This window comes from Gracilinanus agilis, chromosome 3, assembly GCF_016433145.1.
Source record: "Gracilinanus agilis isolate LMUSP501 chromosome 3, AgileGrace, whole genome shotgun sequence".
NCBI classification, from domain to species: Eukaryota; Metazoa; Chordata; class Mammalia; order Didelphimorphia; family Didelphidae; genus Gracilinanus; species Gracilinanus agilis.
Window position 1 is genome coordinate 196,453,077 of NC_058132.1, and position 15,059 is coordinate 196,468,135.

At 37.3% G+C, this 15,059-nt stretch overlaps 1 protein-coding gene across 1 annotated transcript in view; it reads right to left on the minus strand.

Moving 5' to 3' along the window:
- ZW10 (zw10 kinetochore protein) overlaps window positions 1–6,022 on the minus strand; it is a 52,239-nt gene extending 46,217 nt beyond the window's left edge. The window contains exon 1 of the mRNA XM_044666329.1: window positions 5,918–6,022. Within this exon, the coding sequence (XP_044522264.1) occupies window positions 5,918–6,022 (105 nt within the window). The remainder of the gene's footprint in view (window positions 1–5,917) is intronic.
- Window positions 6,023–15,059: the final 9,037 nt, after the last annotated feature.

Here is a 15,059-nt window from a genome sequence, read left to right on the forward strand (position 1 = left end):
GGCTTGTTCTGAAGATGCATTTTCTGATGTCTAATAAGCTCTGTACTCTATTTGAATGTCTTTCCACATTAAATAATGGGATATGACTTCTTTCATGTGAACTCTCTGATAGAAAATAAGGGATGACTTTAAGTAGAACAATTTTTCACATTCTGGGTATTAATGTTTTTCCTCCAGTATGGCTTCTCTGATGTTCAATAAGGGAAGAATATATATTAAGTTTTACTACATTCCAGGCACTCAATAAGATTTCTCTCCAGTGTGGATTCTCTGATGACGAATAAAATGGGAGTTGTGTGAAAGCTTTTCCACACTGATTACATTCATAAGGTTCCTCTCCAGTGTGGCTTCTCTCATGTGCAAGACAGGATTCATTTACAAAAGTCTTTTCACATTGATTACATTCATAAAGATTCACTCCAGTGTGGATTCTCTGATGCTCAGCAAGAGTGGAATTGCATCTAAAAGCCTTTCCACATTGATTACATTCTTCCGGTTTCTCTCCAATGTGGGTGCTCTGATGTTTATGAAGATTGGAACGCCACTCAGACACTTCCCAGCTATGTGACCCTGGGCAAGTCACTTAACCCCCATTGCCCATCCTTACCACTCTTCCACCTATGAGCCAATACACAGAAGTTAAGGGTTTAAAAAAAAAAAAAAAGATTGGAACGCCATCTGAAAGCTTTTCCATACTGATTACATTTATAAAGTTTCTCAGCACTATGGATTGGAAGGGTATCTGAAAGCTTTTCCACATTGAATGCATTCATAAGGTTTCTCTCCAGTGTGGATTCTCTCATGTATAACAAGACTGGCCCTATGTGTGAAAACCCTTTCACAATGATTACATTCATAAGATTTCTCTTCAGTGTTGACTCTCTGATGTTTCACAGAGGAAGAGTATACACTAAAAACTCTACCACATTCATGACACTCATAAGGTTTCTCTTCACTACATTTTTTTTATATTTAGCAATTCTGAAACCCATTCTGAAAGCTTTTCTTCATTGAATTCACAATGCTTCTCTGCAATGTGGATTCTTTCACATATAGCAAGCCTAGCCCTATATTCACTATACTGAGAAAAGCTGTTCCATGGAAGTCATTTTCAGATTTGCACTTGTCTCCTTCACATCAAACCTGACCTCTGCATTTGGACAGGAGTTCCTCAGCCCTTCTTGTTCAAAATGACAAATCCAAAATTCTCTGGGAACTAGAAGCTCTAGAGAGAGCAAGTTCTGAGCATTCTCCAGCATAACGTTTTTATGCAACTTTTTCCGAGCACAGTCTAACAGACCCCACTCCTACTGGATGAAATCTACGGTTACATCTTTGAATGTCACCAACTCCTGGGTTAGGAGTCTGCTATTCCCAGGGACCATTCCCTCTGGTTCCAGGCTCCCTGTTTGGGCTAGACCTTGGTCCTCTGCAGACTGCACTAGAGAGGAAGAAGGATCCTGGAGAGGGAGAGGTCTTTCCCTTCTCTTCCTAGGCAGGAGGCTGGTCAACATGAATTTCCAGACAAATAATGTTAATAATAGCTTATGTTTGACACTTAGAAAGTGCTTGCCTCACAACACTCCATTGGATAAATACTAAGAGTATTTATTCCTATTTTACAGATAAAGAAAATAAGATTCAGAAGAGTAAAAGGTATAGCTCAATGAAAAATACCAGATAAAAGAGATGGTATAGAAGCAGTTCCTAAAGCTCAAATCATCATTCCCAACTGTCTATTTCCTAGCAAATTTTAAAAACTTGCAGATATAATTGCTAGACTACTATTAAGGATGTTTTAAAAAAAAACTGTGAGAAAACAAAAGGAGAGGGGCCATAAAACTGGATAGTTTCCACAAAAATTTAAAAAAAAAAATTTTAAGAGAGTAGAATCTGCACACCACACCCTACTGAATGTAACTTCAATTCCAGGCAAAATTCCAGAATCCAACACCAAAGGGATTGTTTCCAAGCATGTAGAAAATGACATGATGCATCAAGATGAACTTATCAAGAATACGTCATACTTGACTAACCTCATTTCCTTCTTTTGACAAGGTTACTAGTCTAAAAGATGAATGGAATGCAGTAAACCAAGTATATCCAGATTTGAGCATAGTAATTAACAAAAGTTCTCTGTATACTTCTATAAGAGATGGAAAGATGTGGGCTAGGAGACTGGGTAATAATAATTAGTAGACTTGGAGCTATTTGAACAACTGGGCCCAGGGTGGTAACTGATAGATCAAGGTCAACTTGAAGGTGTAATGTCCCTAGATCTATTCTGTTCAGTAATTTTTACCAACAACTTGGACAAAAATATGGATGTCATACTTAACAGCTATCCAAATGATGACAGGTTGGGAGGATAACTAATATGCTAATAATAGATTTGAGATGCAAAAAGATCTCAAAAAGCTAGAACTGGAACAAATGTAATAAAATGAAATACAAAAAGGAAGTATGTAAAGTATTATACCAGTTCAAAAACCAACTGTGTAAGAGAGATGTGACTAGACAACAGGTATGTTTTTTAGTTTTTAAAGTTTTCTCCTTGAAAAGATGGTATTTTACAATACAAATAAAAATATTCTGAAAATGCAAATAATTTCATTTATAAAACATAATTTAAAATATTCCAAGAGGAAGTACATAGTTATGAGGTTATTTTTTTAATAAATTGTTCATGCTTTTATGTAACTTAAAATATTATTCTAAGGAACAGGAAAAAAATGCAAAAAAATATAGTTTGTTAGATAAAAATTACAAAGGCCCAAGGACAATTAATAGCCAGTTTTAATGCTCATTCAAAAACAATAAACTTTCACAGTCCTAATCAATGAAAAAAAACTTTTAAGATGGTTGTGTGACAATAAAGAACTATCATGCCCAGTTAATTTCATATTACAAAGACACATATTCGTGTTGTTGTTGTTGAGTTGTGTCCAACTATTTATAACCTCATTTGGAATTCTCTTAGCAAAGATACTGGAATGGTTTGCCATTTCCTTCTCTAGCTCATTTTAAAGATAAGGAAATTAAAGCAAACAGGGTTAAGTGACTTGCTCAGAGTCACACAGCTAATAAGTATCTGAGGCTGAATTTGAACTCACTTTCCTCTTGATTTCAGGCTCAGTGCTCCATCTATTATACTACCTACCTGCCAAATCACTAGAGATCATAAAAAAGGAGGTAATATTTGTAAATCAATTAACCTAGTGCCTGGCACATAGGAAAAGCTAAAGAAATACTTATTCCTCTCCCCCTCAACAAGTGGCAACTGGACAACTGCTTCTGGGTGACATTCTAGATAGGAATTCCTACTTCCTCTCCAATTCTGAGAGTCTATGTTCCCATGAGGTCAAGTCTTTCTGACTTTTAGTCTTCTTCAATTCAATAAATATTTATTTAGCACCTATTATGAGCAAATTACTTTGCCAGACACTAGGGATAAAAAGACAAAAACAAAAAGACCTTCCCCTTAAGTAACATAAATTTTACCAAGGGAGAAACAATACATACACAAACACATACAATATGAGGAAAACTAAGGGTAAGCAGAAAATAATTAGAGTGAACAGGAAAAGCTTCACAACTAATAGTGTACAGAATACTAAAATTTTAAATGGACCAAGACTGAAGATAAATGCTAAAGACAACAAAAAAAGACTTCTTAAGTTATATATTTAAGGCAGGAGAAAAATCAAAGAAAGGTAGAAAGTAAGTTTAGCAAATGGAATGATAAGACAACTATTCAACTCTTACTTTATTTGTTTTCTTGATCAAGAAGAATAAGCTAGGTGGCTCAGTAGATAGACAGCCAGGCCTGGAGACAGCAGGTCCTTGGGTTCAAATCTGAATTCAGACATTACCTAGCTATGTGACCCTGGGCAAATTGCTTAACCCCAACTTCTCAGCCCTTAGAAATCTTCTGCCTTGAAACAGATCCTTCGTATTGATTCTAAGACAGAAGGTAAGGGTTTTTAAAAAAAGAAGAAGAATCTTTCAAGTGAGACAGAAATTGTAAATAGGGAATTAAACTCCACCACATGCAAAGAGATAGTAAGAAGGTATCACAGCTATTTTGAAACAATAAGCCCAGGCAAGCCATATGGTAAGGTACATAGGGTATTATCAAAAGAAATGGTAAATATATTGATGTGACCTGTCGATTTTTAAAAATATCAGTGCAAACAGTAGAGGTACCAGAGGGTTATGTATGATTAAATGTGCCATTTTTTTTAAAGGCAGAAAGGATAGATTCTTCTAAAAATAGACTGGTGAACCTGACTTCAATTCCTAACAAAACTCTTGAAATATATTATTAAGGGGGTGACTAGTATGAATTTACAATGGGAAACAGTGATCATTAAGAGCTTCCTTAAGTATGTCATGCTAAACTAACCTTATTTTCTTAACTAGGTTACAAGACTAGTAGGTAGATAACAGGTATAGACATAGCAAAGATGCCTATATATAGGTACATCCTAACAAAATGGAGAGATATATGGTCTAGTTGATAGTATAGTTTGGTGAATTCAAAATTGGTGAAATAACTGGAAAAGTTATTAAAGGATCAATATTAACTTAGAAGGAAGTCTCTAGTAGAACTTAAATAGGATCTGTCTTATTCAATGTTTTTATTAATAACTTGGATGAAAGCACAGTTGATGACAACAAAGCTGGGAAAAATAACTAATACAATGGATGAAGACAGTGAGACTCAAAAATTCCCAGCACACTAGAATGACAGGCCAGATCTAATAAAATTAAACTTAAGGGAGAGGCAGGCAGTGTGCTACAGTGAACAGAGATCTGGCCCCTAAGGCAGAAAGAAATGGGACAAAATTCCACCTCTGTCACTTACTGGTTGTATGACTAAGCAAGTCCCTTAACTTCTCAGCACTCCAGACAACTCCTTTCGACTAGAAGTTGCTGAAAAAAGTATCTAACTGGTAGAGGAGTTTCCCTGTACCAGCGAAATCATAGGTCCAATAAAACAGCGATAAGGTAAAGTTCAACATTTTGATTAAAAAACAAAAAAACACAAGCTTCCTGAGTACAAGATGGGAGAGGCATGGCTAGCCCTAAGAAAAACATCTGGGGATTTAAGTGGTCCCTAAGCTCAGTTTGAGTGGGCACTGCAGCATGACCGCCACCCAAAAGTTAATACAAATTTAGGCTGCCTAAAAAAAAAAAAAAAAAAAAAATTTCAGTGTCCAGATTGAGAAAGATGACCTTTCTGTTAAATAATGCCCTAGTCAAACCAAATCTGGAGGATTAGTAAAGGTTTGGGGAAAGGAAACCAGAATAGTGAGGGGACTGGAAGAAAAGGCCATGCCATACAAAGATTTGTTTAAAGAATGGGGGTTGTTTAGCCTAAAAAAAAAGAGAAAAGAGAGGGAAGTTATGATTGCTATCTCCAAGTATCTGAAAAGTGGGGTCGAAGGGGGGGGGTGAGATTTATCCCACCTAGATTCAGAAAGCAAAATTAGAATAAGTGAGAAGGTGCAAAGAAGTATATTTTATCTGAACATAAGGAAAATGTGTTTTTTGAAACCTCCAGTCAAACATTTATTAAGAGCCTATTATGTGCCAAGCACTGTGCTAAACTCCCGGGACACAAAAAGAAGCGAAAGATAGTCCCTGCCCTCAGGTGATTTACAATCCGACGGAGAAGACATTAAGCAAACAAATAAACATAAAGCAAGCGTTATACAGAATAAACATGGTCAGTACTAAATAAATGCTTGTTAGCTGGACTTGACCTTCGCTAGGTTCCCCCTCCCCAACTACCTATTCCCGGCCTCACCTTTACCATTCCCTCTTCCCCACCCATTACCCCGCCTTACCGGCACTTTTCCTCCAGCCCTCCCATCCCCGAGTTCCGTCAGTCTTCACCCCGCCCGGTTCTCACCTTGATCTCCTCCACCCTCCTGGTCAAGCGGCCTATCCGGGTGCCCAGATCCTCCTTTTCCAGGCGTCCCGAATGCGCCAGAACTTCTGTCACGAAGGAAGACATCGTCTCACCTGGACGCCTGACTACAGTCCCCAGGACAGAAACAGCGACCGCCACCACCTCCCGCGCCAGCGCAACAGTCCAGGTCCCGCCGCTTGGTAGCCACGCACAGCCTGCTGGGAAAGTGAGTCTCCCTCTCTCCAAGCGCGCTGCGCCTAGGTACGATAATGCACTACAACTCCCGAGAAGCAACTGGCCACGGGACTCTTTTGGGACTCCACGGTGTCCTGTTGCAGTCAAATAGAAGAGGGACGCGTTGCGTTTGCTGGTCAAACTTTTTTAAATCTTTGAGCGGTTACCGCTGCCCTTTTCGTAATTTTTCAATGAATCGCGATTTAGCTAATTCCACACCCAAATGCAATTGTTTCCTAAAACCTCAAGCAAACTATCTACCTTGAAGACCCAATACCTCTTCGATTTTCATTAAATATTCATTATTTCACAAAATCAGAGAGTTGAAAAGTTCCTCAAAAGTTTAGTTCAACTCATTACTAATCATCTCTTTGACAGTTGACAGCATTCTTGAGTAATGGTCATCTAGACTCTTCTTTAAAGGCTTCAATAATGAGAAACACTGCCTGTTGAAGGTTCAGCCCAATCTTCTTATACTTTACTGCTCTTCATGACCTCCACATTGGACAAAGGTCTTCTTTCTGTTCTTCCCAACTCCATACCATTTCCCCGGCAGTGATTCATGCCTCGGGGGCTCTCCCTCCTCACCTGAACCTACTGGCTTCCTTAAGGCTCAGCTAAAATGCTTCAGCAAGGGGCCCCTGATTCAGGAGAGGAATCAGGAATCCCAACTCAGAACAAATAAACTAGAGGAGTCAGGACTCCTGACTCAGATCGGAGGAGTCAGGGTCTAATTAAGTCAGATCTTTGACTCAGAATAAAGTAGCCAGTGGAATCAGAGTCTATAAATTGTGTCTGTAATTGGTCGGGACCAGGCGATGCAAACTTCGGGACAAGGCAGGTATTGTGATAAGAGCCCTTTATAGCATAGGGGTTTTTAAAAGTTAAAAACCACAAAGAGAAAGGGGAAAGAGAGTACACAGACCTACCTTATGGAGTTAAGTACAGAAATGTTTATGGAGCTGAGCAGGGACCAACATGATTAATTGGAAGTTTGGTAATTGGAGGCTAGCAGAACCCCTTCTTTTCCTATGGGATTAAGGAGAGTGCATTGTTGGAGTCCAGGTGCCAGACAACAGCCCAGACTTTAGGATAGCAAACCAGATATTCTTGAAGGATAGCTAAAGACAACAGGCCCAACATCTCCCTTTCTTTCTCACAGTCCTTTAGGCAAAAACAGAACAATAATGAGCAGAAGAGCTGGACTTCTAAAGTTTATCCATTGCAAACCAGCTGGATTCTGAACTAAGTTCAGAAACACAGAACCAAGATTTAAGCAGTTGTTGGAAGCAGGCTAGAGTAAAATTTTGGTCCTTGGCTAAGGCCTGGAGGGCAACTGATAGAGTCTGAATGCAGACCAAAATATATTTCATTCTTCTTTTTTTGTTGTTGTTTGAAATCTCTTCCTCAAAATGACTAATATGGGGAAATGTTTTATATGTTCACATTTGTAAAATCTCTAGCAGATTACTTATTATGTCCGGGAGAGGAGAAAAGTAGGAGAGGGAAGTGAGGAAGGATAGGAAGGAGAGAGAAAATTTGGAACTTAAAAAAATTTTTAAATGATGTAGGTTGCACATATATTGCCATCTAATAGATATTTCCTTTTTAGTACAAAGTATATAATATTACCTGCCTCTTTGAGAAGGGAAGAGTGGGAGAGGGAAAAAAAAAGAATGAGGAACTAATGTGAGAATTTATTTCTCTTGGATAAGTATATTTATTATAGTTGATTACATATTTATAACAAATCACACATATTACATTGTTACATATTTTATTTTATATCTAAAAATAAAAATAAGTAATAAAAATGTTTTTAATTTATTTTACATGTAAATGAGGAAAGACAAAATATGATTTAAAATTTTTTAAATAAATAAAAATAAAAGTAGTTCTACTAAAAGTGGCAGAATTAAGTTCATTTTTACATTCTCTTTTAAGCCAATGATTGTTGGCATATTGTCTCCTCTATTAGAATATGAGGCCTTAGAGGGCAAGAAACTTATTTTTAATTTTCTTTGTATGCCCTTGTATGCTCAGCATTTAGCATAATGCAGTTGGTAGGTTCTTATTAAATAAGTGCCGATGGCTAGGACCTTGCCAACTCTACTAGGGTCTTGAGTTGATTAGACATACAGGTGTTAAGTGAATTGGGGGTATTTATTCAGCACTCTCACAAAATATCCTACCTTCTGAGTTACTCTAAGGGACTATTTGAGTGCTTTATGTTTCAGTATTGCTTCCTCAATCCTTATGAGTCCCTTGTGTCTTATTCATGTTCTGTAGTAAATAAAATAAGACTGAATCCATGCCCAATTTTAAGATGATATCAACAACTGTGAAATGGGGATTCCTTTGGGCCCAATAAAAAAAGAGGGGAGAGTGAAAAAAGAGACAGCTGGGAAAGGGAAAATATGGGTGTGAAGGATTGGGGCATAATAGATACAGAAAGCAGCTTCTGCCTCGGCAGCCTAGTACTATTAACTCTGTGATTTTTATAATCCATATCCTACCATAAATTCACCATAGGGAGTCTGCTCAATATGCTGAAGACCTTCTTCAAGTTCCACTGACATTGAGAGAATATCAACAGAGCAAACAGGCAGACTGTCCATTGATTATCCTTCACTTTAATCAAGCTTCAAACCCATCTTTCTTAAACACGCACTTTGATGGAATCTATAACACTGTTTCTCCTTGTAACTTCTCATTTGTAATGTGTTGCCCATGCACCTTTTTATTAACTCTTGTATGATTCAGATTTAAAGACTATAGTGTTTTGTGACTTACCATCACAAAACATCACAAATAGAATCATCCTCCAAAATAGTGGCAATCACTTTTGGAGAGAATATATCTCCTTATTTTATATCTGGCTCAGCATTAATAATCAGAGGGTTGTAATACAAAGTTATTTTGTTTCTACATATTTCTTTCTTCTTTTAAAACCCTTGACTTCTGTCTCAGAATCAATACTAAGTGTCTATTCCAAGGTAGAAGAGTGGTAAGAGCTAGGCAGTGGGGTTAAATGCCTTGCCCAGAGTCATATAAGTAGAAAATGTCTGAGGTCAGATTTGAACCCAAGGACCTTCTATCTCTAAGCCCTGGCTTTCTATCTACTGAGGCACCTAGCTGCCCCCATTTCTACATCTTTCAAAGAATCTTATATAATATTAGCATGGCTGTGTAGAGGAGACCACTTGTTGAAGGAGAACCTTTGAGAGCATTTTACCAAATAAAAATTTTCAAACATCAACAAATAATAAACATAGTGGGATTTTATATTCCCTATACTCTTCAGTCAGTGCATAACTATAACGATATAGTCTGCTATGAAACTCTGTTTAGAAGAAGGCCTTGAATTCATGTCAATGAGGATCAGATGTGTAAGAGCCTGAGATGACGAAGGAGAGAAGAAATAGGGCAGGTAGAAGAGGAAACAAACATCTTTGACTTGGTCCCAGAGGGCAGTAATAGCAGCAACTGGTGGAATTACTAAAGAAGCAATTTAATCTTAGTGGAAGGGAAAACTTTCTAACAATTGGAACAATCCAAAAAGGCAACAGGCTGCCTTGGGAGATAGTATGTTGCCCCTCTTTGGAGGCCTTTAAGCAAAAGCTAGATGACTGCTGGTTGGGTATGGTGATGCCTGTCCTAATACAGGTTTAAATTATACAGCCTCAGAGGTATCTTCTCACTCTGAGGTTCTGCTCTTCAACAATGGGTGGCCGATTGAAGGACTTAATGATTTGAATTGGTTAAACATCCTTAAAAACTCACCATAGTCTGGGTAGATACATGTTCTTGAAAAGCCAGGCCTAGCTTTATATGCCTTTCTCTTTCCTACCCCTGAATGGCTCACTGCCTTTACTTGGTCCATCATGGAATATATCTTCATATCAAGTCATGGCATAGAGGGAAAAGAGCTAGAATTGGAATGAGACAACTGGAATTTTAATCCCAATTCTATCACTTACTAAACCTGTATGACTTTTTTTTTAAACCCTTACCTTGTCTTGGAGTCAATACTGTGTATTGGCTCCAAGGCAGAAGAGTGGTAAGGGTAGGCAATGAGGGTCAAATGACTTGCCCAGGGTCACACAGCTGGGAAGTGTCTGAGGCCAGATTTGAACCTAGGACCTCCCATCTCTAGGCCTGGCTCTCAATCCACTGAGCCACCCAGATGCCCCTAACTGTGTGACTTTTTAAAAGTCATTTCATCTGTCTGAGGATCATTTTTTTCAGATATAAAATGAAAGAGGTGGACTAAATTGCCCCTATGGTCCCTTCCAGCTCTGAAATTATTGTAATTTTTTTTGTTTAATATAAGGTTTGCTTTGTACTAAAATAGGCTCTGATGCTTATAAAGCAGCACCTCTAAATAACCAGGAGAGGGAGCTAGAATCTGTTACCTAAAACTGATTAATTTCCTGAGCCCAGAAAACAGGAACTTCCCAGTAAAACCATCTAAGCAGATGGGCTAAACCAGGTTGAGGGTAACAATAGGCCTCAGACTGTTAGGCAGATATCTACCCCCAAGCATGTGAAAGACTTCCCCTGGCAGACTGGACAGATGAGAATAATTTGGTCATGGCTGGAGCATCCACTGTAGAGCACTTGGAGCTTTTTCAGACATCAAAATGCCAAGATCATCCACTGCATTGTCAGTCATGACAGTTGTCCTGCCTTTTGTCTTGCCAATGGACTTAGATGACTCTGGAAGAGAGAATGAGGCTGAAGATTTTGTGCAGCTCTGCCTTAATTCACACACAAGTCAAGATATCGCTTATAATGTCATTAGCTCTCTTGAAAAACAAAGGATCAATAACGTCTCTCCTGGACAAGATAGGGAAGATCTAGTCTCCAAAATAATAATAACAATTGTTGTTGTTGTTGTTGTTGTTGTTACTACTAATAATAATAATAAAAAGAAACATCAAAAAAGAGTAATTTCAGAGTAACTTACAAAGACTTATATGAAATTAGTTCATATAAGACTAGAGTAGATGGGCAGAGCCAGAAGAACAACTTAATAATAAACAAAGACTGACCAATGCAATGACCAGCAATGATCCTAGAGCAGTGATGGGCAAACTATGGCCTGCAGGCCAGATGCAGCCCCCTGAAATGTTCTATCCAGCCTCCTGAAATTATTCCTAATCTGACAAATACGATGAGTAGGATACAATACAATGAAACTTCAAAAGAGTTGCCTTAGAAACAGACTGACAGATGAGCATTTCCTTTCCTTTGGCCCCCTCTTTAAAAAGTTTGCTTATCACTGTCCTAGAGGATCAATGATAAAGCATGTTGGCTGCCTCCTGGCATGGTAGGGGACGCAGAACACAAAATAAAACATTTTTTTAAGGATGTAATTCATATGGCAATTTGTTTTGTTTGACTATGGATATTTGTTATAAAGATTTTGCTTTTCTTTCTTTTTAGTGGAGAGAAGGAATAGTGGGAAAGAGAGAAAACAGATTTTTTTGTTCATTGAAAAAGATTAAATTTCATTTTTAAAAGCATCAGTTGACATCTAAGGTCTACTAAGATTTTAGATCAATAATCCTAACTAATAGCATTTTCTTTTTCCAGAATGGTCATCTTAAAAAAAAAGCCACTTTACCCCAGAATATCTTTTAAATACATACTTACTTAAAATCTGCTCTCACAGAGGCCCAGAATCACCTAATTAGAAGGGACCTCTGAGACTACCTGACCCAGATAAGTAGCATGTCCTTCAGGCTTTACTTGGAAACCAAGAATTTCTTGATACAAGTCATTCCCTCTGTGGGTTTAAATGTTGGGTACTTTTTTTCATATATTAGTCTGAAATCTGCTATGCCCTCCATTCATTTCTTCCAGTTTTGTCCTATACACTCAAACACAAAACTGGTCCCTCCTTCCCAATAGTCCTTCAGATATTCAGATAGGCATTAGGTCTCTTCTCTTCTCCAGGTTAAACATTCTCGCTTCCTTTAGCTGATCCTAGTTCCAATAATCATCCTAGTTGCTCTGTTCTTGTCATTGTCCTTAAAATATAATAACTAGAACTTGAACATGGTCAGAGTACAGTGGGACTATCAGTCCCGTTAGTCCTAGATATGATGTCCTTCTTAAAGTAGCCTAACATCCACAATCTACCACAGTGCCTCATTCATGATTAAGTGCTTGATAAATGTCTATTGTTCAGTCATTTCAGTTGTGTCTCACTCTTCATGATCCCATGTGAGGTTTTCTTGGCAAAGATATTGAAGTAGTTTGCCATTTCCTTCTCCAGCTCATTTTATAAATGAGGAAATTGAGACAGAGTTAAATGTCTTGCCCTGGGGCACATAGCTAATAAGTGTCTCAGGCCAGATTTGAACTCAGAAGATGTCTTCCTGACTCCAGGCCCAGCATTCTATCCACTATGCCATCTCACTGCCCCAATAAATGTTTTCTGTTTTGAATTGATAAATTTAGCTATCACGTTACACTGGAGACATACTGAACTTCCAGTACATTTAACCATGCTGGGTTTTTTTTTCCTTTTTTTTTTTTTAATGTTTTATCTTCTTTATTTTATTTTAATAAAAAATTTCCACAATATGTTTTCCAAATTTATAAGATTCATGTTGTCTCCCTTCCTCCCTCCCTCCCCTCTCTCGGAGTTGACAAGCAATTCAGTCTTGGTTATACGTGTATATCACACAAAACATATTTCCATATTGCTCATTTTATAAATGAATAATCTTATAAAATCAAAACCCCAAATCATATACCTGAATTAACAAGTGATAAATCATATGTTTTCATCTGCTTTTCTATGTCAACAGTTCTTTCTCTCGATGTGGATAGCATTCTCTTTCATAAGTCCCTCAGAATTGTCCTAGATTATTGCCTTGCTTAGTTGCAAAGTATCACATTTCATCATTCCACAATATTTCAGTTACTATGTATAATGTTTCACTCTGCATCAGTTCATGTAGGTTTTTCCAACTCTTTCTGAAATCATCCTTCATCATTTCTTATAGTACAATATTATTCTATCACTATCCTATACCACATTTTATTCAGCAAGTCCCCAATTGAGGGACATCCCTTTAGTTTCCAATTCTTTGCTATAAACTTGTTACAAAAAGCACAGCTATAAATATTTTTGTACAAGCAGGTCTGTTCCAATTTTTTTTATCTCTTTAGATACAAACCTAGTAGTGGTATTACTAGATCAAAAGGTATACATTCTTTTAATGTCCTTTGGGTATAATTCCATTGGTTTCTTTACCTAAAAACTGCCTATTCATATCCTTTGAGCCTTTATCTCTTGGGGAATTACTTGGATTCTTATAAATTTGACATAGTTCTTTATATATTTGAGAAATTAGGCCTTTATCTGAGAAATTTGCTATGGAAAAATTTTCCCAGTTGGTTGTTTCCCTTCTGATCTTGGTTACATTGGTTTTGTTTGTAAAAACAAAACAAAACAAAACAAAACCAAAAATCCCAACTTTTTAATTTAATATAATAGAAATTATTCATTTTATATCCTATAAGACTCTCTATCTCTTGTGTGGTCATAAATCCTTCCCTTCTCTAGAATAGGTGAACTAGTCTACATCCCCCTACTTTACTTATCACTCTTTATGTTTAAATCATATGCCCATTTTTACTTTATCTTGCTATAGGGTGTGAGATATTGATCTAAACCTAATTTTTGCTATATTGTTTTCCAATTTTCCCAGAAGTTTTTGCCAAATATTGAGTTCTTGTCCCAAAAGCTGGGATCTTTGGGTTTAGCAAACAATAGATTGCTAAGGTCATTTATCTCTAGTCTATTCCACTGATCTACTCTTCTATTTCTTAGCCAGTACTAGATTGTTTTGATGATTACTGCTTCATAGTATAGTTTAAGATTTCATACCATCCTTCACATGTTTTTTTCATTAGTTCCCTTGATATTCTTGATCTTTTATTCTTCCAGATGAAGTTTGTTATTATTTTTCTAGTTCTATAAAATAGTTTTTGATAGTTTGATAGCTATGACACTGAATAAATTAATTTAGGTAGGATTGTCATTTTTATTATTTATTTATATTATTTATTATTATGCATTATTTATTATGTTATCTCAGCCTACCCATGAGCAATTAAAGTTTTCCAGTTGTTTAGATCTTATTATATTTGTGTGAAAAGTGTTTTGTAATTATGTTTATATAATTCCTATGTTTGTCTTGGCAAATAGATTCTCAAATATTTTATATTGTCTAGAGTGATTTTAGTTAGTTTGTTTTTTTTTTAAACCCTTAACTTCTGTGTATTGGCTCCTTGGTGGAAGAGTGGTAAGGGTGGGCAATGGGGGTCAAGTGACTTGCCCAGGGTCACACAGCTGGGAAGTGTCTGAGGTCAGATTTGAACCTAGGACCTCCCATCTCTAGGCCTGGCTCTCAATCCACTGAGCTACCCAGCTACCCCTGTCTAGAGTGATTTTATATTTTTTTTTTGCTTTTTTTTAAACATTTATTAATATTCATTTTTAACCTGTTTACATACTTTATGCCCCTACTTTCCCCTTCACACCCCCCCCCCCGATCTCCCCCCACCAATGGCCAACGCACATTTCCACTGGTTGTAACGTGTCCTTGTTCAGGGCCTATTTCCATATCGTTGTTAGTTGCATTGGTGTGGTAGTTTCTAGTCCACATCCCCAATCATGTCCGCCTCAGCCCCTGCATTAAAGCAATTATTTATCTTCTATGTTTCCTCTCCTGCAGTCCTTCCTCTGAATGTGGGTAGCATCTTTACCATAAATCCCTCAGAGCTGTCTTGTGTCATTGCATTGTTGCTGGTACAGAAGTCCATTACATTCCATTTTACCACAGTATATCAGTCTCTGTGTACAATGTTCTTCTGGCTCTGCTCCTTT